Source organism: Cyrtonyx montezumae, unplaced genomic scaffold (assembly GCF_038088225.1).
Source record: "Cyrtonyx montezumae isolate F1298 unplaced genomic scaffold, pur_monq_1.0 scaffold_35, whole genome shotgun sequence".
Lineage (NCBI taxonomy): Eukaryota > Metazoa > Chordata > Aves > Galliformes > Odontophoridae > Cyrtonyx > Cyrtonyx montezumae.
This window is the reverse complement of record NW_027072040.1, coordinates 323489-350571: the sequence shown is the minus strand read 5'-3', so window position 1 is coordinate 350571 and position 27083 is coordinate 323489. Positions and strand designations below refer to the sequence as shown.

Below are 27083 nucleotides of genomic sequence, written 5' to 3'. Positions count from 1 at the left end.
CCCCACAGCAGGCTCACGCTGCAGGATCCAGATGTGGGGCTGCTTCCAGCTGTTTCACAGTGAGGTGATGACAGCTGTGAGCTCCGCTCGGCTGCAGCACCAGCGCCGTGCTATTGATTTTGCACATGGCATTTGTGATGGCACGGGGGCAGCACCCGCTGTCCTCACCCCCCTTGGTGACACAAGGACGGCACCAGGGCTCTGCAGCTCCTTGGTGGCACGGGGCTGGCAGAGAGGTGGCCGTGTCCCTGAGCTCCTAGCAGCGATGTGCAGCAGGGCTGGCACCTGCAGAGGTGGAAAAGAGCCACCGGCGGCTGCGTCAGTGCCCGCCCTGTTTGCTTTCTTTCGGTTCTTTCTTCAGTCCCTCTCTGCAGTGGTGGCAGGAGTGGCCCTGTGACGTGGGCTCTGCACAGCCTGGGACGTCGGGGACACCGCTTTGTGCCCGCAGGAGGGAGCAGCTCAGGGATGTGCTTCCAGGTAAAGAGCAGATCCCGGTGTGGGGCTCTGGGGGCAGTCCTGGGGTGGGGGCTTTTCTCTTCTTGTCGGGTATGGAGCTCACAACCTCGGACGTTCAGTTAGGGATGCAGCTCTGTGCTGATGGAGCTATTTCCTGTTTGTCTTCATCTTTTATTGGGTATCCAACACCGGAGCTCTGCGTGCACCTCGTGCTGATGGCAGGGCTCCCCGCGCTCCTCAGGGATGGGCATTTCACAGACACACACAGCCCGGCTTTGTGGACCCCGCCAGCACCCGTGGCACGTCCCAGCGTCGGGTTTGCTCAGCAGAGGCGTATCCCACTGCTGGGATCCTCCCTGCTGCCGTCACACGGTGAGAGCAGAGTGCTGAACTCAGACCTTTGTGCTCTGCGTTTGCTCCTCGTCCATCCCAGCAGGACGGATCCTGCGCACTGTTGCATCGCAACGGTGCAAATGCAGCTCATGCACAGACCTCCTGCTTTCGTGCAGGCACAGTGCAGCTCAGCCATCTGCAGCCCTGCACCAAGGCAATACGAGCAGCTGCTCTGCTCCTCCTTGCATGCACAGATTGCAGTGCCCAGGGGCAATGCTGCACGGCCGTGCTGCGCTCAGCTGCGGGTTGAGCTCCCCAGGAATAAGGAACCTAGAGGATTTTCCCAACTGTTTTGCCATTAGAGGGCTTGGGAAGGTGTGGCTTAATGCCACTAAATAGATTGGATTAGGAGGGATTTGCAGAGGGCCCGTCTGGAAGGACAGCTTGCGGAGGTGGCTCGAGTGTCACAAGGACGCGTGGTTTTGCAATGCAGTGTTGCATTGCATTGGGGCGGAGGGCTCTGCTGGGAGGTGCTGAGTGCCTGGGGACAGAGGGGACAGAGGGCAGAGACAGCTCTGCAGGATCAGGTCCCTACCTGGATGAGCACACAGAGGCCTGGCCCCACGCAGTTTGCAGCTCTGGGGCATTTTGGCAGCACAGATGCTGTCGGTGCTGGCACGCTGTCTGTGTTCCTCCCGTGTTCACTCTGTCCCAGTCCCTGCAGAAGGATTTTGCATCACATCCTCCTGCCCCTGAGACCTTGGCTGCTTTCTGGAGCTGTCACCACCTTCCCTTGTACACTGCACAGCCCTGCTGCCCCGTGCTGTGTTTTGCTTGTGGGCGTGGAGTAAAAATTGCTCAATAACCCCTTCCACAAAAGAAATGGGAGGAAAATAGGGCACTTCTGGTGGGTGACAGCCACAGCACCCCCCCCCAGGGCCTTCATCTGCAAAACATGGGGGTGGAGTGGTTCACTGCACCCAAACCTGTGAGCACCCCAGGGTCTGTGGGTACCCATAGGATCCCTACAGGAGCCCCAAAGTCTCTGGGTACCCATGGGATCCATACAGACATCCTTCAGTCTATAGGTACCCATGGGATCCATACAAGGTTTGTGGATTCCCATAGGATCCCTGTAAGCACACTGAGGTTTTTAGGTACCTGTAGGATCCCTGCAGGCACCCCTGGGTCTCTGAGTGCCCATGGGATCCCTATAAGCACCCCATGGAAAGCAATGCAGCAGGAGCAGGCAGGGGGGCAGGCAGTAAAGCCCCCCCTGATGCCGTTATATAAAGAATTCGGGAACTGGGCTGTGCTTTTACATGTCACTTGCAGTTCCTGACATCGGAGTTAATTACAACAATCATCCTCAGCACACCGTCAATTAGAGATGCTCTCGGCTTCCCGCTGAGCCCGGATTTTGTCACAGCCACAGCGTTGCCCCTCCCCCCTCCGTGGGTCCCTGCTGCGGGAATGGGGGGCTCTGCTTTGGCCTTGGGTAGGTCTGATGCAGGAGTGGGGTTGGGGGGGTTAAATGGGACCCCGGGTGCTGTGCAGGTGCATAGGGCTTTATAAATTCCCCAAATCCCCCCCACACACACCTCGGGTATGCAACATCCCATTGGAGCCAGTCCTCCCTGGGGTCTCATGTTCCCCCCCCACCCCCCTCGGGGCTTTGCTCTTTTGCACTCCAACTGCTCTTTTATTATTGCAGGTAACGCAATCAGGTCTCCCAAAATTACCAAAAGCAGCAGAAGAAAGCTGGGAAAACCCCCCTGGAGGGACGGGGAGGGATTTTGCATCACGCTTTGCAAGGGGGGGGGGAGGAGGGGAGCGCGGGGAGGGGGTGCTCGCAGCGATTGTGCGCGGCGGGGGAGGAGGGGGGAGCGGGGGGGGGGGGGGGGGGGAGAGCCGCCAACCGTGGCGAAATTGCACAAAGGCCTTTTTTCCTTCCTCTTCCTCCCAGCGCCGCAGCTGCTGCGCACCGCCTGCGTGGGCAGCGAGGGGGGGGTTGGGGGGGGACGTGAGCTCCGGAGGGAGGGATCGCGTTGTCCCCGCGCTGTCACCCATCCCTGCTCCCTCCTTCCTTTCCTCCCTCCCTCCATCCATCAATCCATCCCCCTTTGCCGTTCCCCCCCCCCCCTCCCCCCCTCCCTTTCCAGAGCGAAACGACGCGGCGTGACGGCCGCTGGGTGCAGGTAAAGCGCTGGGGATGCAAAGTGGAGGTGGGAATGGAGAGGAGGAGGGGGAAAGCCGCCCCGTGACCCCACGCGAGGGCGGTAGGGCTCGGGTGGGGGCTCCATCCATCCTCCTCCCCCTCCCTGGGCTCCGTGGGTGCGCTCCTCCATCGGCACGACGCGTTGCCGGGCTACAAACACGGGGCTGCGGGATGAAGGGGGGGGGGGGGGGGGATGGGGGGGGAGGACCTCTCTCTGTGCAAAGCAGCGGAGTTGGGATCTGGGCCGCAGTTCTCCCGCAGCCTCTCCGGTCCTCGTGCTCTGCGGTGGCCCCAAAACGCCGGTGCCGCTGACGTGCGATGAGTGCGGGAGGTCTCAGCATTTCACATTGCAGCGCTTTGGAGAGGGGAAGGGAGGAGGGGGGGGGTTGGGGGGGGGGGGGGGGATGAAGCAGACAGCCACAGCTTGCTTTTGTTAGGCTGGGAGGGTTGGGACGTCCCAGCACTGGGGCACGCCGTCGTCAGCGAGGACACGGCTGGGTTAAACCCGGATAGAGCAGAGCGCGTCCCTGCGGGGTCGAGGACGCTGGGAGCAGCTCTCGTCATTCCCAGCTCTGAGGCAGCAAGGAGCTCAGGGTGCTGAAAGACGCTCCGGGAGGAGAGCTGGGTGCAGGGCTGCGGTGCCGGATGGAGGTGAGCGTCCCCACTCGGAGCTGAGGGGGGGGGGGGGAGGGGGGGGGGGGACAGCGGGGACAGGACCGACCAGTTCCCACGGAGCAAACAGGCCGTTCCCTGCGGTGCACGGAGCAATCCCTTGGCAGGAGCACAGCTTTGTGCCCTCGGTGCTTTTGTGCACCTTTGGGACAGCCCCGTGCAGGGCGATGCGGGCTGGGGGCCAGGAGGTTTCGTTTCGCCTTTCCCTTCCCCACAGCAGCATCCCCACGGCTGGCTCTCTGTGCTCTGTTCCCCATCCCTTTCCCATTTCCCAAAGCTGTAACCCCCCCCCCCCAACCCCCCTTGAACAGGGGCAGGGCTTCCTCTCCTCTCAGGAAAGCTCCTCCTTTTCCTTCCCCTCCTGAAAGCTCTCACTGCCGAGCAGTCCGTGCGAGGTCCCCCCCCCACGCAGACATCCTATTTTCCTACTGAAAGAGCAGCAGGTCTGGCAGGTTCCCACCCTGAGTTTCAGGGTCTCGCACCCCAAAGTCTCTCCCTTGGAGGGATCGCTGCGTGTACGTGGATGGTGACACGAGGGATGCTGGCACGCAGCTGGATTGCTGCGTCGTAGAGCAAAGCACGTGGGACAGGGCTTGGGGACCCCCCTCTGCGTGGCAGTGCAGGGGATGAGCAAGGCAAGGCTGCAGGAGGAGCCCGTGCCGCATAGCGCGGCTGGCTGCGGGTCCGTGCTGTGCATCCTGGCTTGCCTCCAGCCCCAGCACTGCCTGGGATGCTCGGGGATGAGCTGGGTTGGGATGGATGGAGCCCCGCAGAGGGCACACAGCCAGCTGGGAGCGTTCAGCAGTCCCTCTGCACTGCAGGGCACTGAGCTGCCTGGTGATCCCGGTGGCTGCAGCAGCGTCCTTGGGGCTCTCCTCGGGACCTGGGTCCAGGTGAATGCATGGGGACACGGTGCTGGTGCCAGGGAGGGGATGCTTCTCCAGAAATGAGGTTTTGGGGATGGTCACCCGTCAGCCTGGGTGGTGTCACACCCCGAATGTGGCACACGGAGCTCTTCTGGGCTATAAGGGGCCAGAAACCCTCTCGAAGGACACAGACAGTGTGCCAGCTCTGCGTGGCTTTGCGTACTGACGTGTCTGACGGGGAGCAGCAACTGCTGCTGGCCACCATGCGGGCGCTGATGTCACCCTGTCCTTCCTCTTGTCTTCCAGATGCCCTATGACAGCCGGTCCCCCAGCACACAGCCCCACCTGCCGTAGCCATCCCCTTCCCCCTGGTTCCTCATCGGGAATGGCCCCGATGCCGCACTGAGAGACGAGCACCCATCAGGACCCTGCACGCCCCACAGAGCCATGGAGGCCCCCCCGGATGTCCCCGTTGGGAACCTCATCGATTTTGGCACTGAAGAGCCCACCCGTGCCCCCTCGGAGCCCTCTCCTCCATCCATCCCCAGCGACAACGGGCACTCGGAGGAGGTGGCAGCGGAGGAGAGCGATGTCACCGAGTCAGCGGACAGCGAGAACGACATGGGCGAGTCCCCCGCGCACTGGGGTCACCGCCGCTCCTCCTCGGGCGAATCCTTCTCCTCCAATCACAGCACCGGCTCGGCCAGGGATCAGGCAGCATCCGAGCGCCGGGACTTCGTGCGGCACTACGTGGAGAAGATCTTCACTGGGGGGTGAGAAGCCCGGGCATGACGGATGCTGTCGGGGCTCGGATGCTGCCGGGGCTCAGTGTCTGCCTCTGCCACTCAGCTGCTGCTTCTTCTCCCTTCTCCCTCCCCCTTTCTGAGGAACAAAAACAGCGGTGGGAGCTGGAGGAGGGCTGAAAGGATGCGACCGCAGCATCCCTGCGTGGAGCTGGGGCCGGCACCGCATCGCCCGGGATCTGGAGGGGATTCCTCAGCTTTAATGGTGTTTTGTTTCCCAATTCCTCCACTGCAGGGAGGATCTGGAGCAGGAGGAGAAGGCGAGGTTCGGGGAGCTGTGCAGCGGTGAGGATGGGAAGGGCAGGGAGTGGTTCGCCAGATACGTGAGCGCACAGGTGAGCGTCTGCTCTGGGGATGGAGGGTGGGATGGAGCATTGGGCACTGGGGTGTGTGGGAAGAGAGCACACAGGGCATCTGAGGGCAGATATACACTGTGATAAGGGAGAGAATTCCCCCAATAACCCGACCCCTGGGTTTGTGCCTGCAGCGCTGCAACTCCAAGTGTGTGTCGGAGCAGACCTTCTACCGCCTGATGCAGTCCTTTGCCCTGGTGCTGTTTGAGTAAGTGTCGGAGGGTTTGGCTTGCTGCTGCAGTGAGCATGAGGCTGCTGCTTCGCTGGGGTCCTCACTGAGCCCTCCCCCCATCAGGTGTCACCAGATGGATGACTTCAGCCCTGCCAAGAACCTCATGACCATGTGTTTCACGTACTACTACATCGGTAAGGGGCACCTGCAGCTTTGGGCTCTGATTGTGCTGGGGGTGAAGTGCTCTGCGTGCAGATGTTGTGCACGGGAATGGCTCTGAGCTTGGTGCTGTCCGTGCTGACTGCATGGGTGATATTTGGGGTCCTGAGCTGAGTTTAAACTTGGCTGACCCTGACACCAACTAGAAAAGAACCTCTGTGGTTCCAGAGCCATGCTGGGTTGGGTTGTCCTTGCTTCTTGCTGCGGGTATGCAGTGACCTCCAGATGTTCCCCAGCCCTGGGGACATCAGAAATACCTCGCTCCCTGTTGTGTGGAGGCCACTCCCCCACAGCAAGCTGGATTTCCTATCCAAAACCCACAAGAATTAGAACGGGGAGGGTTTCTCTCTGGTTCCTTGTCTTGGTAACACTGCTCAGAGCTGGTTCCCGGAGCCATGGGGCCGGCTGAGCTCTGGGGGTGTCACCCACAGGGAAGACCCACGCGCTGCCCCTGGAGGCCAAGGAGAAGCCCACGGGCAGCATCGACTCGTACCTGAAGTCGGCCAACAGCTGGCTGGCAGAGAAGAAGGACATTGCAGAGCGGCTGCTGAAAAACACATCGGCCAAGACAGAGAACGTCAAGGGCTTCTTTGGGGGCCTGGAGACCAAACTGAAGGGTCCTGCAGCCAAAAGGAGCGAGTGGGTACCGCTGTGTCGGGTGGGCAGGGAGAGCTGATGGTGCCAGATCCACCTGGCGTAGGGATGGAGGAGAGGTGGGGTTGTCATGGCCATGGGAAGATGGCTCCTGGCCTGTCCCTGTGCTCTGTGCTGCAGGCTCCTATGACTCTAACCCGTGTAACCCTGGGGGTGGAGATAACGGTACCAGGAGGTGCTGCCACCACTCTGTGGTCTTCTGAGTGGGTCCAGCCCATGGGATGGGCACTGCCATCTCCTGTCTGCTTTTCTGGCTCTGGGGATGGCTCTGGGAGCAACATTTCATATGGGAATTCCGTTGCCAAGGGGTCTGGATGGTGTTGTTCTGGCTGTCACCGCTCTTCTCGGGAGCTAACGCTGATTTCCATGCCACAGTGAAGGTGAGGACAAGCCAAAGGAGAAGCTGAAGAAGACAGGTGAGTGGAGCCAGCATTGCTAATTCAGGCAAAGGTGACCGTGGGGAAGGAGCTCGGGGTGGAAGCAGTGCTGGAGCTGTGAGGTTGGGGGGAGCAGTGGGAGCTCCCAGTGTCACTGTGTGTCCCCGCAGTTTCCGTGCAGAGCCCGGAGGAGGAGAAGAAAGGAGAGAAGATCTACCTGTACATGCACCTCAAGCAGCAGCCCATCTGGTAACGCCGGGCTGATGGGGTTTGCCCACTTGCCCACGCACTGCGTGGGGCTGGGAGTGGGGTGGGGGGCAGCGTAGGATCCCCGCAGCGTAGCAGCAATTTAACACGAAGCCCTCATTTACCCCCACTGGACCACCTCCCAGCTGCAGGTGGGGGGGGGGGGGAGGGGACACGGGATGGGGACCACCTCTGAGCCACATCCCTGCCCCATAGGCACAACCTGCGCTTCTGGAACGCCGCCTTCTTCGACGCCGTGCACTGCGAGCGCAGGAAGCGCTCCCCCCCCACCAGGTAGGACCCTCCTCCTCCTCAGTTTGGGGAGCACGACCGTTTCCCCTCTCGTTTCGCCTCTTCAGGCCACCGTAACCACGTTTGCTTTGTTTAAGCCCCAAATGAGCAGCAGCAAATGTCTCGCAAGGACATACGCCATGGGCAGCTGCTCTCTGCTCCGGGTGCCGTTCCCAATTACTCTGATGGCTGAGCCCGACTAACGAACGCTCCCAGCATCTCGGAGGGGGAGGGTGGAGAGGGGGGGGGAGGTGGTGTCACTAAATTCCTCTTTTTCTCTCTCTTTTTCCCTCTCTCTGCCTCTAACATCCTCCTCCTGTCCGTCCTTCTCCCCCTCTCCCTCCATCCACCTCTCTTGCATGATCTGTCCCGTGTGACTTTTGTCGGCCCCGTGTCTGCTGCCGCTCCAGAGGGAACGCTGGGGAGGAAGAGGAGAAGAGGTGTGTGTCTGTCCGCATCCCTCCCTCGCATCACCTGCCAGGGGCTCCCTTCAGCCCCAAACTCTGCCTGTGGGGCCCCACGTGTGCTTTTTCCACACCGGGGAGCAGTGGATGCATGAGATTTGTGCATCACGCAGAGCTCCTGCAAAGGAACAGATTGCTTTTCCCATTAATGCTGCTTTGCTGAAAGAGTCCTGGCCCTCTGCAGCATGGTGTGGTGGGAATGGGACACGGAGCTGCTGGGGGATGGGGCTGTGTCCTGGGCAGGTTTGGGACATGAACTGGGTCTGTGTGTGCAGAATGCATCACCCTCTGCTGTCCTTCCTGCTTGCTGCTGCTGCTGGTTGCTGCTTTGGGGAGTGGAAGGAACATTTGCAGTCGGAAGATCTGCTCCTTTATTTTGTTGCACCTCTGTGCTATATCAAAAGCAAGCTGCAAACAGGGGCTGCATCATTATAACTGCCAGTGCATCCTCCCTGGATGCAAAGCCCCAGATGGGTCAGTGGTGCTGGGATTTGGGCGTGCTCCCTCCTGCAGGAGCGTGGCATGTCCAACCGGGGAGCAAAGCTCTCCAGCTGAGGCTCAGACCAAGAGGTGAGGGCTCTTGGAGTCTTGGCCATAAATCATTCTCGTGGGTAAGGAGAACTTTGTTTTGCTCGGGTGGAGCATCAGCCTGCAGCAGGAGGAAAGGGAGGAGCCCTGCCTCTGCCCCCACTGAGCCTGAGGGTCTGGGCAGAGCACCCAGCCACAAGCATCGAATTTCTCATGATCAGTGGGCTCCTTCCCACGGAGCTCTCATCCTCATCACGTTTCAGCTCTCTGGGTCTGAGCTAACCACCCCGAGCTCTGCCCAGCACCACATCCCGCTGCAACCCTGCTCTTCTCCTCTTCCTTCTCCTCCATATGGATATTTCTCTTCTTCCTGTCCCTTTCTCCTTGCCTTTCCTCTCACCTTTGGCTGTGACCTCTCAGAAGGGGGCTGGCTTCATCCTGGAGCTGCACTTCTCCCCGGTGTGCATGCACTGAGCTCCCCCAGCACTGCTCACTGCTGCAGTGACACTCCTGTCCTGCCCAGCGTGACTTTATTCCTGAAGTCCCACGGGTGGGACTCGTGCCACCACCTAGAGCTGGTTGCAGAGCTCTTGAGCTTTGAGCCCCATCCTGCCACAGCTGTGCTCCGGTTGCATTGCCGGGGTATGGGGTGGGGGGAGCTGGGGCATCCTTGAGCACAGTGCTGTGGTTTGGGGTTGGGAAGGGGAAGGAGAACCCTCACGCACTGCTGGGGGGGGGGCTCCAGGAGCTGCGGGCCCTCATGCAGCAGGCAGGGAGGTGCTTGGAGGTGGGGATGCTCCAGCACAGCCCCATCGGGATGGGGCAGCCCTGGGAGAGGCAAGCTTATTCCAAAAGGAGGGCTCCGAAGGTGAGGTGTGAGATGAGGGCAGTTTTTTGGTGGTAGAAGGCTTTTTCCCAGGGTATCTCTTGCTGGGAGGGTTTGGTGATGCCATGTGGGCTCGTGCCTTGCAGGGAGAAGTGGTGCCACATGACACAGGAGGAGCGGGACGACAGCCTGCGCTTCAATGAGAACATCACCTTCGGGCAGCTGGGGTGAGCCAGGCGTGCTGGGACCCCACGTGCCATACTGGAGATGTCCCCTCTGCTGGGGAAACAGGCAGAGGACCCCCAGGGCTTGCTTCTGCCCTTTTCATTGCAAATACCAGCACTGCTGCATCCCAGTGCAGTCCCACATCCGAGCATCGCCTGCCACAAAGGGGGAGGAAGAGGGGGGGGCGGGAGGGGAGGAGGAATAGGAGGAGAAGGGGGGGGGGCGTCTTTTCCTGCCTTCACCAAGAGCCCCTCTGTCCTTCCTCAGCACCTTCATCCACAACATGCTGGCATTCGGCCTCACCAAGAAGCTCTGCAGCGACTTCCTCAAGAAGCAGGCGACCATTGGCAATTTGGATGAAGGTGGGGCCAGAGGGGGGGGTGGGATGGGGTGGGGATGCGATGCTCACCCCCTTCACCACCTTCACGCCCAAGCATTGCTTCCCCCTCTCCCTTTGCAGAGCAATACAAGCTGCTCAGTGACCACATCGAGCAGATGGCCACCGAGTAACGGCACGGCGAGACGGCGACCCCAGAGCAGGTGGGGAGGGCAAGCTGCCCCCCAGAACTAAGCTGGGCTGCTCAAAACCACCTGAACACACACACACACACACACACACACACACACACACACACACACACACACACACACACACGTGTGGAGCTGCCTTACACCCGCATGACCATCTGCCAAACTTCAGAGCTGAGCCGTGGAGCAGCCCATAGAAATAGGAGCCAACAGCCCCATCCCTCACCGGAGCATCCTGGCTGTACTTCCAGGGCAGACAGACCTGGCAGTGTGTTCTGCCACTTTAAAGCAACAAGAAAATGCAAGAAAAAAAAAAGCGAGCTGAAAAATCAGAGCAGTCGCTGCTGCTGCTCCCCCTGTGTTTGCAGGCTGGCTGGGGAGGGGGGGGAATGTGGGATGGGGATGCAGGGCACAGTGGGATGCTCTGCTTTCACTGGGCTGTGGGTTGTGTATTGGGGTGGCACTGGGTGGCTTTGCCTCCAGGGGGGGAACTGCCCTGTGCTCGTTGTTGGGCCTTGTGTGTGGGGAGGAAGCACCGTTTGTGTCCCCACCTCCTCCCTTCAACCTAAAGAATATATTATTTGCATGTGTATTTTTCTAAAAAATAAATGACAAAATATTCTCCCTACAGTTCCCCCCTCCTCCCCCAGTGTTCATTGCTCTCTGTGTTCCTCCATCTGAGACTGAGGGGATTAGGAGCTCACATCCCTGGGGTCCGTATGGCCACACTGTGTCCCTGCCCAGTGTTACTCCCTCTAGGGCACACAGCTCTTAGGAGCACTCATGGGGGGCCCATCTGGGCCCAATTCCTGCAGTAATGGGGCACAGGAATGCACAAATTCAGTCCCTGGGTCACTGGGTGCTGAGAGGTCTTATCTGGAGTTCTCCTTAGGAAAACATGGGTGTGGGCTGATTAGCTCTGAAAAAGCAGAGGGCATGGCATGGCCTGTGACAGCTGCTCCTGCTCAGTGATAAACCCCTGATAGGGAAAAATGTGGGGCTAGGGCAGTGCAGGTGCACCCTAACACCTCCAGGCTGCTGTGTGCACAATGGGATGGAGACCTATAAGGGATGGAGACCTATAGCACCCTTAATCAGCGTGGTGAGGGGCAGCTGCTGGGGCTGGTTCCCTGTGTTGGAGGAGCAATGGCTTAAACTGGAGCACCAGCTCTCAGTGGCATGGGATGCTCTGACCCCAGCTGGAGGGCTTAGTGCCCTACCCCCAAAATATAAAGGGCTCCACCCCCTGCCGCAACGGGGCTGCCCGTCCCCTGGGGGGGATGCTGGGCTCCTCCTGGGGATGCTGATGGGCATGGCAATGCGTTCTCCGACGTTGGGGGATCTTTGCAGGGTCGGCACCCCAAAGTTACACCCGGAACGAGGTCGGCGGGACCCGGGCGCGATGGTACTCGGTTTCGAGGCCCCACCGTGTGTCTGCAGAGCGAACTGCAGCGCTGGCAGCTCCTGCCCGCTGCTGTGCACGGAGAAATCCTGGCAGAGGCGCTCCCGTTTATTCTTCCGTTGGGGCAGAGTGCTCAGGTCGGGCTGGTGCAGCCCTGGAGCTGCGGTGGGCCCCGAGCATCCCCGCAAACCGCCCTATTAGAGGGTTACGGGTGAGTCCCCGTGCTTTCCCTGTCAGCATCCCTCTGCAGACACAGCTTCTGAGGCTCAGAAGGCTGAACTCCAGCACTGGCCCTTCTGGGAAGGGTTTGCAATTGAAACTGGGAAGTTCTCATACAGGAAAATGGCTTATTTTAGAAGAAGTGTGTATGTATTATAATCTTTATTTTCCCTTTCTGACCCACATCCCTGCCCTACAGGGGTACTGCAGGGAACCAGCACTCCTGCTTTGGGGTGGCTGGGAGACAAGCTGGAGCCACAGCGTGCAGAGACAGAGCCCTGGACAGTGAGACAACACATCTGTCCTTCGTGGCCGCATCCCAGACGTGAGTCACATCCTCTAGCTCTGCTCTCCCAGCCCAAGCCTCTGCGTTCAGGCAAGGTCGCTGCTGGGGATGCTTTCCAGCTCGCTTTCAGCAGGGTTTCACCATGCCCATCGCTCCTGGCTCCCTGGTGGCTGTCGGGCTCAGCTGTGAGCGGAGCAGGACGTGCTCTGCGGGGGCCGGATCAGCTGGAAAATCCCTGTCTGCTCCTGCCAGGGCTGCGTGCTGCTCCCCCCAGCAGACCCTGCTGTGTGCAGGGATGGCTTATTCTCATGCGTGGACGTAGCAGAGCTTCCACTGCACAGCCCCACCGGGACTGGGGGTCCATGGGGTGCGTTCTCTCCCCTCCAGTAGCACCATACAGCCACCCCAGGGAGAGGGGTGGGATGTAGGATCTTGTGCTGCTTCTGCACCAGGGCATCTTCTCCATCCTCTGCCTGTGAAATGCCAACAAGACAACTCCTCTTTCCCACCCGCAGGGAGTGGGTGGGGGCATGAACAGAGGAGGGCTGCTGGTGGGGCGGGCACAGCTTCACTGAAGAAGGGAAAAGGGGAGATGGATGCTGGCATCCAGCCCCTCCTGGGTCCCCCAGGCCTCGCAGAGGGGATGCTCGAGGGTCTTTGCACCAGAGGGCACTCAGCTGTGAGCAGAGGGGTGAACTGCCCTGGGTGGCACTGCAGCTCTTTGTGCTTTTTTTTTTTTTTTTGTCGTTTCCTCCTTGTTTTCCTCTCTCTCTGTCTGCTGGCAGTGACGGCAGCTAAAACGCTCCGAGCGATGAGTGCGCAGGGCAGCGATGTGACGCGGGGAGCGGGAGGGGGCAGCTCCCTGCAGGCGGCTGCACACATCCTCGTCCCAGCGTGTCCCCACCTCTGCTCCCAGCAGGGATGCCAGATCCCAGCCCGGGTGGGGGGAGGGGAGGGGTCCAGCGGTGCTGGAGAGGAGGGGGTTCAGGTTTTTTGGCCCCTTTATTTGCTGGGGATGCTGAACCTGCTTGCACCCACCTCCCAGCGATCTGCGTGTGTGTGCACTCGCCTCTCGGCTCCAATCGACAGCATCCTGCCGTGCCCCCTCCCCTCAATGTGCATTCTCAGCCCGTGCTAAAACAGCCGTGTTTTTCTGGCTGGTTACTCGTGCTCGCCCAGGTGGAAAGCTCGCTCATGCAGCAGGAGCGAAGCATTTAAGCAGAGCGCGGTGCTTTCCTGCCTGCTCTCCTCTTGCAGCTGCAAGGGAAAACCAGAAGCTCTCGACCTCCGCTGCTCTGAAGCTCTCATTTCCCAGCGGGGCACGAAAACCTCCTCTCAGGGCACGGAACCACGTGTGCTCGTGCTGCAGAGGTCGGGGACAGCCTGTCCCAGCCTGGTGGCACCCGCTGCCTGCAGGGACAGCCTGTGCCACCGAGAACACAAAGCGCCGTGCTCAGTGTGCCTACAAAACGTGTCCCTCCTCCCCCCACCTCCACTCCGCCATGCACACACATCAAATGCATCCTGAGGTTTGCGGTACTGAAAGTCGATGCGCTTCTTTCTTCTCTTTAATTGCTGTCATTCGTCCGAGCTCTTGAGCAGCTCCGGGTTCCCTCGGTGGATGCGTTTTGGTGCTGATGCTGAGCGGATGGAGCGGTGCGGAGGACGCGTGCTGTGCCCTGCGTGGGTAGCTCTGCCTCCCCCCACGCCCTGCGTGCCGTGGGGGTGTGCACGGGAGCTGGTAGGGGCTTGGATGGGGCTCAGAGCCCGGCTCCTGGGATGGGATGGATCCCAACTGGATCCCAGGAGGTGCCTCGTGGCCGGGCTCTGCCTGCACCCACCCCGCAGCTTTGAGCATCGCACGCCCCGCTGTGTCCCCAGTGTCCCCGTTCCCATCCGGGTGGCCTTGTTTTGCTCAGGGAAGGCGGATGGGAGCCACCACCATCCGAGCACTGAGCGTTTTTAATCTCCTGCTCCCGCTCCGTGCAATTAACTTGATTCCCTCCCCTCGTTTCCTGCAGAGGTTTAATTAAAATGCATTGTTCGCCTCGCCAATTATTTGCTCTGTCCCCCGGATAACCTCTGTGCAGTTGCTGGCTTTGTGGGTCTTTTTTTTTTTAACCTTATTGCTGGCAAGCTTGCTCCCTGCCCTATGGCTCCTGCAGCGTTTACCTGCCCGGCCCCAGCGCTCGGTGGGGTGGGGGTGGGGGTGGGGGTGGGGGCAAGCAAGGCGTGCCCCGAGCAGCTGAAACAACAAGCTCTTGTTGACTTTGCTTTGAGTTCCCTACACTCGGCAGCTGCTGCTCCAGCAGGTGATAATTGAAACCGGGAGTGACCTGCATGGTGGAGGGGCTGGGGGTTGTGCTCGGATGTCAGCTCCTGCTGGTGGAGAGGGGAAGGCTGTGGGGCTGTGCGTGGGGGATATGGGGCCACGGGGTTATGTGGATGTGGGGGCACGAGGGGGTGGGGTTACATGGACGTGAGGATATGGGGACAAGGAGCAATGGGGTTGTGGGGGTGTAGGGCCATGGGAATATGTGACCACAAGGATATAGGGCCATGAGGATATGTGGCTGTGGAGACAGAGTAATGGGGATATGGGGCCGTGGGGGCATTGTCTGGAGCAGCACAGCATCCCTTGGCTCTGCACCAAAGACCAGGACTCACGTGGCTGCAGCCCCCAGGGTGCTGCAAGGTCATGCATCAAAGATGCTTTCCTCGAGCCCTGTATTTCAGGGACGGGGTGCTCAGCTTCCTAAAAATAGCTGAACTGAAATGCCACGCTGCTTGAAGCAGAGCCAAGGCAGCTGCTCGTGGGCTGGCAGTGTCCCCTCAGCACGGTGTGCAGGTGGCTGCATGAGGGACTATGGCACTGAGCAGTCCCCATAGCAGAGCACAGCCAGGGAGGGGTGGGCCTGGGGGTAGGAGGGCTTGGAGAGGTGCTTGATGCTTAAGGAAGGGAAGGAAACGGGAGTGAGAGCAGGCAACTGGGGGTCTGTTTCTCTGTCTGTCTGCCACTTGAGGTCAGAGAGCCATTCTTCAGGTGCAAAGCTAGATGCCAAGCTTTCAGGCAGGCGAAGTGATGCTGTGTGGTTCTGGTGGCCTTGAATTTGGACTGAGCACGTGGACAGTCCCCATATCCCTGTCTGCTCTGCACTAGGGCAGAGGAGGTGGTTCAGAGGACCCCTCGGATTGGGGTTTTTTAGGTTGACATCTGTACTCCTGGCTGTTAGTGTTTCATAATTGAAAGCTCTCTGTTGCTTGCTCCTCTCATGCAAAGCAGAGCTCGGAAGCAGCAGGCGGTAATTGAGCCAAGCTCCGTGCCACCAAAGTGAAAATTTGAGTGGAAATGCAATTTTTCTCCCGCAAAGAGGGTAAAGGGGGATCCTGGGGACATGGCCATGAGGCCAACGTGCCCCGGCCCTGAGGGGACCCCGCTTCGGGGTGCCCACATCCCCAGCCCAAGTGGGATGTGGGGGCTCTGCTCACCCATTTTGGGGCTCTGATCTCTGCTCCATCGCTTTGCAGGAGCCGCAGGGGGGTCAGGGATGGGGGCTTTGCTGCAGCTTCCCCCCACCCCCCATCCAGGGACAATTTTCCACAGTGGCTGCCAAGCCGCAGGAGCAGCCCACCCCGGAGCAGGGGGTGTCTATTTATGGGCTGAAAAAGAAAAAAAAAAAAAAAGGAAAATTGTCCAACTGCTGAAATTGGCAGCGCATCCCGCGTCTATAATAAACAGCTTCCCTTCCAATGTCCCTGGCTATTTTCTCTCTGTTTTGGCGTGGGTAGGAAGATTTATTTTGTTTGCTGTTTGGGATTTTTTTTCTCTCTCTTTTCTTTCCCCAACATCTCTCTCCCCCCCCCCCCCCACTCCTGCCATTTTTCTATTTTTTTAATTTATAGGCACTTAACACGAAACCCCCAACCCTGAGCTATTGTGGCCTGAGCCCACGGAGCTACCAGTGCTGCCCACTGCTGCTCTGGAGACACACAACCTGCACCCTGTGGCACGCAGCAAGCCTCACTCGCACCGTTACACCCCAGCAATGCCTCTGCAGTGTGTTCCCTGACACCAACAAGAGCTGAAGTGGGGTTAATCTCTAATCCCCTGCATGGTGTAGTGATTACCCCGCTATAAAACTATGGACCACAGGTGGTTACACCCCCACGAGCTGAGGTGCTGCCCCATCCTGTCCCCTATTGCAGGGGATGGGGGGGGGGGATGCTTGTGCCATGCAACCCCAGGGATGCTGTGGTTCAGCTGCAGCCCAGGAGCTGGGAGTACAGCATGGGAGCTGGTGGGGCTGTGTTGGCAGAGTGGGCTGGGAGCAGCTTGCAGCCTCACTCCCCCCCGCAGGCGCCTGCTGGGGTGCATTCCCCAACCTTTCTGCCTCCGTTCCACTCCTGCCTTTCTCTCTCTCTCCTCTCCTCTTTTTTTTTTTTTCCTTCCTTTTTCCCTAACTGTAAATGCGCCATAAAAATGGATCAAATTGCTTAAATCACTGTCATTAAATCAGTGTGAGTCCCCCCTCCGCCCCTGTGCTCGAAGCCTGGCAGAGAACATTTGTTCCAAAGGCTGAACAGCCGTCTTATTGCTCTGAAAGCATATTTGCTGCTTGATGGAAGGAGGAGAGGGGGAGAAAAACAGCCTGTAAGGGGAGAAAGAGGGGGGCAGAAGCACTGGGCTCTGATTCTCTTGGAGAGAGCGGGGCAGTGCTGGGGTGGGGATGCTCACCATGAGAATCCATGCTGAGCACATGGCAGTGTTGAGGCTGAAAGTGACTCCCCCCCCATCCGCCGTCCTCTGCCCTATGGGGGTGGGATGGAGTGATGGGAGCTGCCACAACCATCGCCCAGACAACGTGGGTGGGAGTGGGGTTTCCCTCCAGGATCCTGAGTCTGACCTCAGGGATGCAATGGGCCGTGGGGTGGAGGAGCAGAGCTGCTACGGATCACGGCATCCCTGGTGCTGCGGGGATCCTGAGCAGCCCGCAAAGCCTGGGTGTGATGCAGCAGGGGCAGAGCCGCTGGGGACGGGGAGCACGGCTCCTGCCTCTGCCCTGGATGCGGTAGCTAAAAGCCAGCAAAGCCTAAATGCAAAACAGCTCCGAGGGCTGGAGCGCTGCCCGGTTTGTGCATCGCCAGATTACAAAGCACCAGCTTGCAAAAAGCTGCCTGGGGTGAGTGCAGCCTTCCGAGGCACGGCTCGGCGTCGGGAGGAGCTGCTGGGGCCTGGGGGGGGCGGGGGAAGGGGGGGGGAACGAAGACCTCCAGGCTCAGGAAAAAGGGAGTCCGCCCCATTTGCCCCCATGGGGCTGCTGAGCCTGGCCGAGCACTCTCCCATTCGGATGTTGTCCAGCTTCTCTCGTTCCCATGGGGGCGAGCGAGGAGCTCGCGGTGCAGCATCACAGGACCACATACACGTGGGAAAGCGGCGGTGCTGGGGGTAATCTGCACTCATTTAAATGCAGCGGACAGCTCCAGGTACCACGCACCGAAAGATGCTGCGAGTGAGAGGCTGAGATTCCCCACTTCCTCCCTCCCCCCCCGAAGGGCATTGAGAAGCAGAGAAGAGTCACTGTCTCAGGCAAGATCCAACCGCAGCCTCAAAGGGCACAGGGGTGCATGGCACAAATGGGGCATCTCTGCCTCAGGATGCTGAGGGCAGCGGGAGCTCAGCCCCCTCCCCCTGCACACAGGCACTACGGGGAGCACTTGCAGCCCTCTTTATTGCGACTGCGTGTTTATTGCTTCCTGATGGGAAGGCCCTACATCTGGCTTGAATTTGCTCAGGACCTTGTTAGGGGGTTGTGGTCTCGGCCGCTCTTTACCTCGCTCTTTGCCTGAGCTTTGGGTAACTCCTTGCAGCCTGCAAGGGTTGGGTTCAGCCATCAGAGATGGCCAAGGGACCTCTCTGTGAGCTTCTGCTTGTCCTTGGGGCTGGAGAAATGGGGAGGGGTGATGGAGTGTGCTCACACTGCAGTGTCCAAAACTGGGCTGGGAATTGCCTGCTGCCATAGGCAATGGGGATGGGGATGGCAGGAGTGATTACTGCGCTCATTTCCAATTAAAAGCTGATTTGCTGCAGACCTCTGCTGACCTTCAGGCTGGCAGACTGATGTTTTCCAGGGGAAAGCAGCCCTCCCTCCCTCCCAGCTCTCATTTCCTTCCACTGTGCCCAAGATAACACCCTGCCTCACTCTGTCATCATGTCTTTATCTTAACCCTACAGATTTTTTCCTTCCCTAGTGAGCTGAATGCTTTCTTAATGCTTATTGACAGGGTTGTGCAAGCATGATACAGGAGCTGGGTGCAGGAAGCCACCGTGTCTCTCCCAGTACCCCACAGCCACCACTGCACAAGCAGGGTCCCTCCCACCATCCTGGGGGGGGTTCTCTCCTCACCAGCACGTCCCCCTCCACTTTGGAGGCTTCCAGGCCTTTCAGCCCAAAATTGCAGCCTGCAGGTTACTCTTTTCTGGCTGAGATGGGCAAATCTGAGGGCGGAGGGTCAGCTCCCAGCACTGCAGCTGCAGTGACAGCCTCAGATGTAGCAAGCCACAGCCTTTGCCTTTGCAAAGACATCGGTCTGTGTGCAAGAGGGAAAAGACTGAGCTAGCTGGGAGCTGGGGAGGAATGGGGGGAGACAGGGCAGGGAGCTTGTGCTATTTGTTCTATGTTTTCTGCTCATTTCTGTCCCCATTTCCCACCTTCTGTGCTCCCCTCCCCTGCTCCTCGTTGGGTGGCCGGAGGGATCCCCACCGGCTCCGTGTCACAGCACGGCTGTCCACGTGTCCCTGAGCCACCAGAGGGCAACAGTGACTTTTCTGCAACCGGCTGTCCCCAACGCGTGGAGAGAGCAGAGTGGGTGGGCTCCCGTGGGTCCCTCCCACGAAAGGGGGCCTCTCATCGATCGCTGCGCAGAGTGGGGGGGGGCTGTGCGCTTGACCCAGCATGGTAACCCCCTCCATGGCATCCCAGGTGAGGATTGTTGTCCCTATCGAGAGGATGCAAGGTGGGTGTCATTGTCCCACCGATAGGATCCAAGGTGGGCGTTGTTACCCCATCAATTGGATGAAAAGTGGGCACTGTTATCCCATCACAATAGGACCCGAGATGTTCAGCATTACCCCATGGGAAGGATCCCACCTGGGCACTGCTACCCCATCAATAGGATCAATAGGACCTAAGGTGGGCACCATTAGCTCATCAAGAGGCTCCAAGGTGGGCATCATTACATCAGCAGCAGGTAGGCAGCAGGCTCTTGGGCAGCTATATGGCAGGGAGAGCTGCTCTGTGCCCCTGCCCCATGTTGGCTCTGCTCCTGGCACTGCTTTGCGAGGTGATGGTTTTGCTGTTAGCATCCTGTGCTATCCCAGAGCCACGCTTTCAGGTGAGTACCAGCAGCTCGTTCCTCACAGCACAGCTCAGTGCTTGGCCCTGCTTTTGAAGGTCGACACCAGCGAGGTCGTTAGCGGCTGCATCGACTTCCCATTAATGCCACGGCGGTGCTGGGGGGAGGCTGTCCCCCAATCCTGGCAGGGAGGGGTCCCTTCGATCTTCCAGCAGTGGTGGGAGCCCAATCCATTTTCTGAAATGAATGGGAAATGGTTGAAAGGCGAAACCTCAAATGAGGTATTGACTATCTGCTGAGCGGGGCCTTGCTTCCCATCGCCTCACACGCGCGTGTGAGCGTGCACGGTGCTGGGGGTGCCCTGGCTTGCTGATAGTTCTGCTGTTTCATCTCAGAGCTGGTGTTGTTGGAGTGGTGTTGGGTTTTCTACGGGGGTCTGGAGCCCTCGGTGCTCCTGCTGAAGCCCCAGCAGTGGGGTGCAGCCCTGCTGTCACGCTTTGGTTAATATTAAACCACTAAATGAGCTCAGTTCTTGCTAGAGGGGCTGGGGCTTAACCCCTTGCTTGCTGGCTGAGTGCATCACCCAGGTTGGGCATCCCTGCAGCTGAGCTGTGCCGGGTGGGCATGGCAGTGGTGAGCTGATGGTCGGACTTGATAACCCACAGGGGTCTCTCCAACCTTTGTGACCTTATGCTTTGTGAAATCTCCCTCCCCTCCCCACCTGTATTATTTTTCCCCCGGCACCAAATATCACTCGAAACCAAGTGATGCCCCACAGAACAAACCCTGCACGGTCCTTTAAGGCAATCACAGCTGTTTAATTACAGCCCCAGCTCAAGGCAGCCTCCATCATGTGAGCAGTAGGAGCTGGGTGCTGACTGTGTGCTTGGCCTCTGATCCCCTTTAATCTCTGCAGTCAAAGGGTTTTGGTTTGATTTGCTTTTTATTTCCCCACCCGGCCCGGAATCTGCAATCAATTTGTTGTTGTTTGGGAACCAAACCCCAGAGAGCAGGGCTGGAGCCGGCACAGCCCGGGTTGGGCTCGCACCACGGCGTGGCCGCCTCCTGCTTCCCCAGAGCCAAAAATCTGCTTTCCCTTCACCCATCCCTCTGCTTTTTGGCCGCTCTCTCCCCAGCCCGGGAGGAGCCGATGACTTTCGCATCTGCTGCCGCATCTGTTTTACCCATCGGGCCGAGCTTCAGCTGGGTTTGGAGAGCAGAGCTTTCCTCTGTCAGCCCCTCTCCATGGGAAGAATGAAGTGCGAGGAGCTGCGTGTGAGCAGCTGGGGACTCACTTTGGGCACAGAGGGATGCTCGGCTCAAGCCAACCCTATAGGGTACGCCCGGTGCGGGATGGAGAGACCCGCAGTGATTTGCTTTGGATGGAGACCACGTGCTGAGGCCTCCGGGCTGCTTGGCTCGTGGTGTTGTTACAGCTGAAAGCCGCAGGTTCATCTCTGGTACAAATCCATCACTTCCAGCCCTCGGTTCAGCTCTGTCGGTGGATTTGGCCGGAGGGGATCCAGGAGCAATAAGGCGAACAGAAACCTGGCCCTGGGAGAGAAAGGGATGCTGGCGGGCTGGCGTGGGTCTGTGCTGCTCTCGGGGGAGGGGCTGTGGGCTGTCCCCAGCTCTGGGGGCACTGCCAGCATGCTGTCACCCCAATGGGATGCAGCAAGAGTGACCCCGTGCTGTTGGGGCATGGTGGCCTGCCTGTCCCACGTGTGCTCCTCAGGCACTCGGACCTGCTGGATTTCCCTATGGGGGCTGCACCAGCTTTGCATTTTTCTCCCCTCCGTGCCTGCAGTGCCTGTGCTGTGAGGCTCTTCAGGCAAACATTAAAGCCTTTGTCTGGTCGGGAGCACGGAGCAGACCATTTAGGAGGAATTAGTGGTTACACTGAAAGGGGAAAATAAGGGCTCCTGGGTTAAATGCACTTTAAATGTCTTAATAATTGCAATTGGCCAGCTCGTTCCTCCCTGGAGCCAAAAGCCTGTAATATGGGAAGCTTTCCTCTAATCAAGAGCAGCACTGATACCTTATGGAGGAAGCCACATAGGATGGAGGGAATTAATTCTCCCAGCTCAGCGCTGCATGTGTCACTCCGCAACCACCAGCGGTCTCTGGCACGGCGCGTGGCATCCCTCTACGTGGTACCCACGTCCCTGTGAGCATCACCACTTCCTCCAGCCAGGGTGGCTTTCCCCCCTCCAGGAGTGTGGTCCTTGGGTTGTCCCCGTATCGTGCCAGCCAGGTGGCCAAGCTGTGCACAGGCACAGCTCTGGAGCTGGCTCTGTGTCATCCATCAGTGGTGACAAGCTGCTCTCGCAAGGAGCCTTTGTTGGCACCCCATGGTGCAGGGGGGCAAGGAGCAGCACCACCCCCACCCCCCCCAATCCTTCTCGGGGAGGGAGGTGAAAAGGTGCAGCTTGGAAGAGGTTGAAAGCAAAGCAGTGTTGGATTTATGATGTGGCTGAGAGAATAATGGTAGCCAGAGGAAGATAAAGATGCTGGAATTGCTGGGATTCTCCAGCTGCTGCGACTCCGAAGGGGAAAGCCTCTGGAATGTGTGTGCATCCTGGGGGGGGGGAGCATGCCAGACACCCCAGGGCCAAAATGGAGAGGCTGCAAGAGGCAGGAGGGCTGGGGGATGATGCCCATACCCCCCGATGCGGCTGCAGTATATGGCCGTGGGGTGCAGCCCCAGTTCCCTGCTGCACTCAGTGTTCTGGGGTTGGGATAGGGTGGGGTGTGACGTGCAGGCAGGCTCGGAGGCATGGGAGGAGAGGAACGGGGGCCAAAATGGCACCATATTTGGGCTTGGGGCTGCTGCAGAGCAGAACTAAATGTCTGCCCGGGGAGGTTGGTCTGGGCTGCTTCTGCCCTGGAAAGCAGAAAGCATGGGGCTGCTGCTGTGGGGAGCTTGAGGCAGCAGAATGGGAGCAAAGCTCAGGGGGCTCTTCTGGCAGCAGGGACATGTAGTGCTGAGGGTCGGGGGGCAGATAGGGCAGCCTGCCTCTCCGTGAGGCCCTCTGCAAGTTGTGTATCTCAGATCTGGGTAACCTTCAGATGAGGCTGCTGGAGCACCTGGCTGCATCGCTCAGCGCCCAGGCAAGCCCGCTCCCATCTGCTCTCTTCCCTCTCCCTGGCCCCGTTACAATGGCCCATTCACAAACCCAGCCCAGATCACAGAAGAGGAGCACGGGGCAGGGAAGAGGAAAAGAGCATTGAAACCCCCACCCAAAGATGAGGAAAAATGCCAACGAAACGCGGCGGTGGCCCTCGGTCCCCTTGGTGCTGGTGATGGGGGGGATGCATCCCTGCTCTGGGGCAAAATGCCTCTGGAGTGTGGATCTGAGATGGAGCCGTCTGTGCAGCTCCTGCAGCCATCTGCTGCACGCTGGGAATGTCAGCAGGAGGCAGCAGGATGGGGCTGGGGGAAGGAGCCATGGGGATGGCACGAATTGCTCTCACTCCTCACCCCCTGAGGAGTGCCAGCACGGATCAGAGGTTGGATGCCCCCAGTGCTGCCGTGGGGATGCTCGGTGGGAGCTGTGTGCATCCCAGCTCCGGGCTGGTGTCTTCCCAGACCCAGCACACGTGGACTGGGGGAGGAGGGAGCTGCCGGAGCCACGCGATGTGCAGTGTCTGCAGACACAGGCGGTGATTTACCTCCCAGCCCAGCAGAACAAGGAGTCCCTGTCTGGGGCTGGCAGCACAGCTCGGCCAGAGATTGTTTTTCCACAGGCAACTGCAGTCTCCATCCCAGGACTGAGCTGTGGGCACCCTGGCTGCTCTGAGCCGCTCGCGGTCGGTTGCTGCTGTGGGGTCCAGGCCAACCCCTGTGCACAGCGTGAAGGACCTGTGAGGTTTTTTGCTCCCAGACTGCATGGACCTGTGCTGCTGGTTCCTCCAATTGCCCTCCTGCTGTGGCTGTGTTGTTGAGCGTGGCACCAGGCTCTGCTTGAGGGCTGTGTCAGAGGTGGGGATGGGGATGCTCCTGTTCCCCACCCCATTCCCCTCCTTCCCCCTCAGATACCCAACCAGATGAGGTCTGGCTTTGCCTTGTAGTGTGGGTTTTGCAGGAGAAGTGAGCAAATACATGCTGCTTTTGCTTCACTGCAGAGCAAGACCCAGCTCGTCAGCACTGCAGCTCTGCCCTCGGAAGCTGGGAGCCAGCTGGGAGCCAGCTGATCCTCTCTGCAACCGAACTTTGCAGGGGCTTTCAGAGGCAGAAATCCTTTTGTCCAGGGGAGCACAGAGGCACAGAGGTGGTGGCTGTGGGGTGCATGTAGAACTTGGCAATAGCAGGACGCCTCCGTGGTGCTGAGCCCTGCAGTGATGGGGTTGGCACTGCCAGATGCTGCTGGAGGGATGCTGGGCAGCAGGGATGAGTTCTATAGAGTGTATGAACGGGGAGTGAAACACCACACTCTGCAGGAGGGCAGGCTGATGCGCAGCTCCTAACAACGTGGGTCAGATCCGAGATGGAGTGGGGCTGCAGGTGGATGCCCTGGTGCAGGATTGCACAAAAGCAAGGGCTGGACCTCGAGGCAAAGCAGCGCGTGTGCTGCAAGCAAGCTGGTTGCGTTGTTGCCTGCTTCCCTGCCCCTCTGCTGAGCCTTGCTTCTTTCTTTTGAATGGCATCAAGGGGAGAAAAAAGGAAGAGGAGAAGCAGGGGCCGAGCCCTCCCCCACCGCCGCATAATTAGCGTTACAGCAAAGCCGCAGCAGCGCCAATATAATCGCCTGCACAGGAACTCTTCCAGCCGCTTGCCTGCAAAACAAAAGGTTCCCCCCCCCCCCCCCGTGGCTTTATTGTTCTGGGAATACCCAGCGCTCCAGCTCGGGGCCCTGGCAGGCAGATGTCAGAACCATGGCCTCTCGAAATCCCATCCCCTTGCTCCTAGGCATCCCTGTCCCCACTGCAGAGCTGGTGGCAGAGGTCAGCACCCACTGCCATGAGCACGCCCTGAGGTGCCTCTGTGGCTGAACCGTGGCGATGCAGAGGGCTCTGCTCCTGCATTTTCAGCCTTAGCTTCACCCTCTGCAATAGCATCACCAGCTCCGAGCTGGGACCCCAGGTAAAAATGACACTGGGAAGAGGAAAGGGGATTTTCCGTTTGCCAGCTGAGCTGCAGAAAGTTCCCCTTTGCGGTTCATTGCTGGGGAGCACAGTTCCCCTTCCTCCCCCTCCTCGTGCCGTGGCTTCCAGCAAGGTGTGCACACCAGGGAGCAGCCCGTGGGCTGCTGTTGCCTCAGCAAAAGTGAGTGCATCCACCAGCTGGGAAGCACGGAGCTTTGCAGCCCACGTCAGCTCATTTCCTCTCCATCATCTGTGAAGAACGGAGCTCAGTGCACCGTGGCCACCACCACCCTGAGCACGTGGATATCGCAGGCTGCAGGCCCTGCTCTGCACCTCTGCAATCCCTCCTGTGCAGAGCAAACCTCTCTTTTCCAGTGGCTTTCTGTTTGCTGTGAAAGCAATTACTCTGCCCTTCCAGTCCCATTTGCTGCTATGAAGCAGCAAGGAGTTCCCCAGGTTACCATGAGGGACAGAAGGGAAACCCTTTGCTTTCCACATATCCCATGGGCTGAGCTGCCTGGGAATCTAAGCATAATCCCTCTTTCTTAATGTATTTTGGCCCCAGGGTTGCACAGCATGGGGGTTTTTCCCTTTTTCCCTTGCTCCCTCTCCTTGCAGCCCAAAGGAGCCCTCCGTGCTTTGGAGAGGTACTGAGCCCACCCGAGTGCCATCCCCCCACTGACAACAGCGTCTTGAGGTCCTCAAAGTAGGAGAGGACAGGGATGGATTGCCCTAACGTGGGCACTTCCAACATTTTGGGGTGCTTTCCTGTGCTTCCCTTGGCTCAGCATCTCTTCCCCACAGGGTGCTGCCCATTCCCTGCACCCTTGAAATATAACGCAGAGGGGTGGCTTTGGGTTCGGGGTGCTTTATGGCTGGGGTGAATGTGGGTTAGGGTTAGGGGGTTAGGGTTAGCTCGGGTTTCCCAGTGCTTGCAGTCCTGGTGCTGAGCCACTTTGAATACCCCCACGCAGAGCTGTGCTGGATCAGAGCGCTCTGGGACTTTCCCTCCTGCATTTGTCAGTGTCAGCAGCAGTAATGCCATAAATACGCTCGGAGCAGGGGTGGGGACTTCACCCAGACTTTACGTCAATGTAAACAGCCCTAATTGGAGCTGGAGCCTCATAATTCCAGGATTTCCCCCCTCCTTGCCCGCGTGCATCGAGGAAAGCGGTGGTGCCAAGGAGAAGCGTGTGCTCATTCATAAATCACAGCAGCGGGGGGCCGGGCAGGGGCTTCGCTCTCCACTCTTCGCCTGATTTTGTGGTGGGGGGGTGCATCGTTCCCCATCCCCCCACCCCTAAATCGGACTTATCGCTTTCTTCAGCACGCGTGTTTAATGGTGGGGCTGCTGGGAAGAGAGGGCTGGCTGGGGAGAACACAGCCACTTACTGTTCCAAGGCCACGGCGGGGCTGGCTGCGGGGCCCCTGGGAGCCTTCCTGGCTTCTCACTGTTAGTCATTTTACGGCGTACGAAGCACTTGGATTACTGTAACCATATGGTCTTTGTTTGGCACTGCCTTACACCCCAACCTGCAGCCCGGGGCCGGGGCTGAGCGCTGCTGGGGAGGGGGTTTTGTGGGGTCTGGATGAGCTGAGCAGAAGGGGTGACCTCGTGGGGTGCTCCTAAAGCACAGCGCTGCCCACTCCTCAGCTGTATTTGGGGTGGGATTTGCCTTCCCCACTCCTGTGCACACTGTTCACTCCAGCAGTGTTGGGTAATCTCTGCTTCCTATGAAATCAGGCTCACAAAGTTGGCAGCAGCTGTGGTTCACAGTGGTGGGGCTGCGTCCGCTGACCCATAGACAGTGGGAGGGGGCACAGGGCAGGGGGATGCTGCTGATGGCCTCTGTCCCCCAGACTGCTGTGCTGTAGGGTGAGCAATGGGGACATCAGAGCAAGAAGAATAGTCACCCACTCCCTCCCTCCCAAATCAATCAATAAATACCATTTCATTCTGCACCTGGGTGGAGTGGTGCTGCAGGAAGGTCAGCATCACCTGGAATGATGCTGTTTGGGTACGAGCCCTCTGATGAGCGCATGGAGATGCTCCTTCCTGCAGCCCACAGCGGGGTGAGCTGGCTGCAGGAGGCTGCCCCAACCCCTGGGGTCACCCTTGTTCTTAGCCCTACCCCAGGTGCATGGGGCCAGCTGGGTGCAGGGTGCTCAAGCCACAGCTGTGCCTTGCATGACACGTTTCCATGGTGCTCAGACCCCAGATGCTGCCCTCAGCACGGCACGTGGCACCTCCTCCTCAACAACCAGCATTGAACAAGAAAAAAGACAGTGATGGGTGCTGATCCCCACACAGAATGGGGTCCCTCTGCCTACTGCTCCCTGTGGGCATCCATCCATCCATCCATCCATCCATCCATCCATCCATCCATCCATCCATCCATGCACCCCTCTGATGCTGACCTATGGCAGCTGTCCCCCTGCGGGGCTGGTCAGTGGGAGAGGAGTGGATTCCTGCACATCAGAAGCACTGTAAATCACAGCACTGTGTT

The 27083-nt window shown here is 59.1% G+C and overlaps 1 protein-coding gene across 4 annotated transcripts; it reads left to right on the top strand.

Annotated features, from left to right (window-relative positions):
• The first annotated feature begins 396 nt into the window (after nt 1-396).
• On the top strand, nt 397-10240 carry KIAA0513 (KIAA0513 ortholog). 4 transcript variants are annotated; one of them, XM_065745397.1, is made up of 13 exons: nt 397-477; nt 4852-5318; nt 5584-5683; nt 5836-5909; nt 5997-6067; nt 6524-6731; nt 7122-7162; nt 7294-7372; nt 7586-7663; nt 8071-8100; nt 9625-9705; nt 9971-10065; nt 10164-10240. In XM_065745397.1, exons 2-13 carry the CDS (start codon nt 4993-4995, stop codon nt 10211-10213), a joined length of 1233 nt encoding a protein of 410 aa, XP_065601469.1. In that variant the 5' UTR covers nt 397-477; nt 4852-4992; the 3' UTR covers nt 10214-10240. The 4 variants fall into 4 exon arrangements, with proteins under 4 accessions (XP_065601469.1, XP_065601468.1, XP_065601467.1 ...); XM_065745396.1 differs by lacking the exon at nt 397-477 and adding an exon at nt 2959-2987; XM_065745395.1 differs by lacking the exon at nt 397-477 and adding an exon at nt 3465-3658.
• Nucleotides 10241-27083: the final 16843 nt, after the last annotated feature.

Coding starts and splice junctions, on each gene's coding strand:
- KIAA0513 (XM_065745397.1), top strand. CDS start 4,993: ATGGAGGCCCCCCCGGATGTCCCCGTTGGGAACCTCATCGATTTTGGC. Junction 5,910..5,996: donor TTTGCCCTGGTGCTGTTTGA/GTAAGTGTCGGA, acceptor TCCCCCCATCAG/GTGTCACCAGATGGATGACT. Junction 9,706..9,970: donor ATCACCTTCGGGCAGCTGGG/GTGAGCCAGGCG, acceptor GTCCTTCCTCAG/CACCTTCATCCACAACATGC.